General features: G+C 62.9%; 1 protein-coding gene across 1 annotated transcript in view; it reads left to right on the top strand.

Moving 5' to 3' along the window:
- Positions 1-210, top strand: part of LOC103799128 (transcriptional repressor scratch 2-like) — a gene marked incomplete at its 5' end in the record, with an annotated part of 854 nt that overhangs the window by 244 nt on the left and 400 nt on the right. Inside the window, one exon of the mRNA XM_009071428.1 lies at positions 8-198. Coding sequence (XP_009069676.1) covers positions 8-198 — 191 coding nt within the window. The remainder of the gene's footprint in view (positions 1-7; positions 199-210) is intronic.

Here is a 210-nt window from a genome sequence, read left to right as displayed (position 1 = left end):
CCCCGAGTGTGGCAAGACCTATGCCACCTCCTCCAACCTCAGCCGGCACAAGCAGACCCACCGCAGCCTGGACAGCAAGATGGCAAGGAAATGCCCCACCTGTGGGAAGGCTTACGTCTCCATGCCCGCCCTGGCCATGCACGTCCTGACCCACAACCTCAAGCACAAGTGCGACGTGTGTGGCAAAGCCTTCAGCCGGCCCTGGCTGCT

Source organism: Acanthisitta chloris, unplaced genomic scaffold (assembly GCF_000695815.1).
Source record: "Acanthisitta chloris isolate BGI_N310 unplaced genomic scaffold, ASM69581v1 scaffold24083, whole genome shotgun sequence".
NCBI lineage: Eukaryota > Metazoa > Chordata > Aves > Passeriformes > Acanthisittidae > Acanthisitta > Acanthisitta chloris.
The sequence above is the reverse complement of the archived record's forward strand: the minus strand, read 5'-3'. Positions and strand labels throughout refer to the sequence as shown.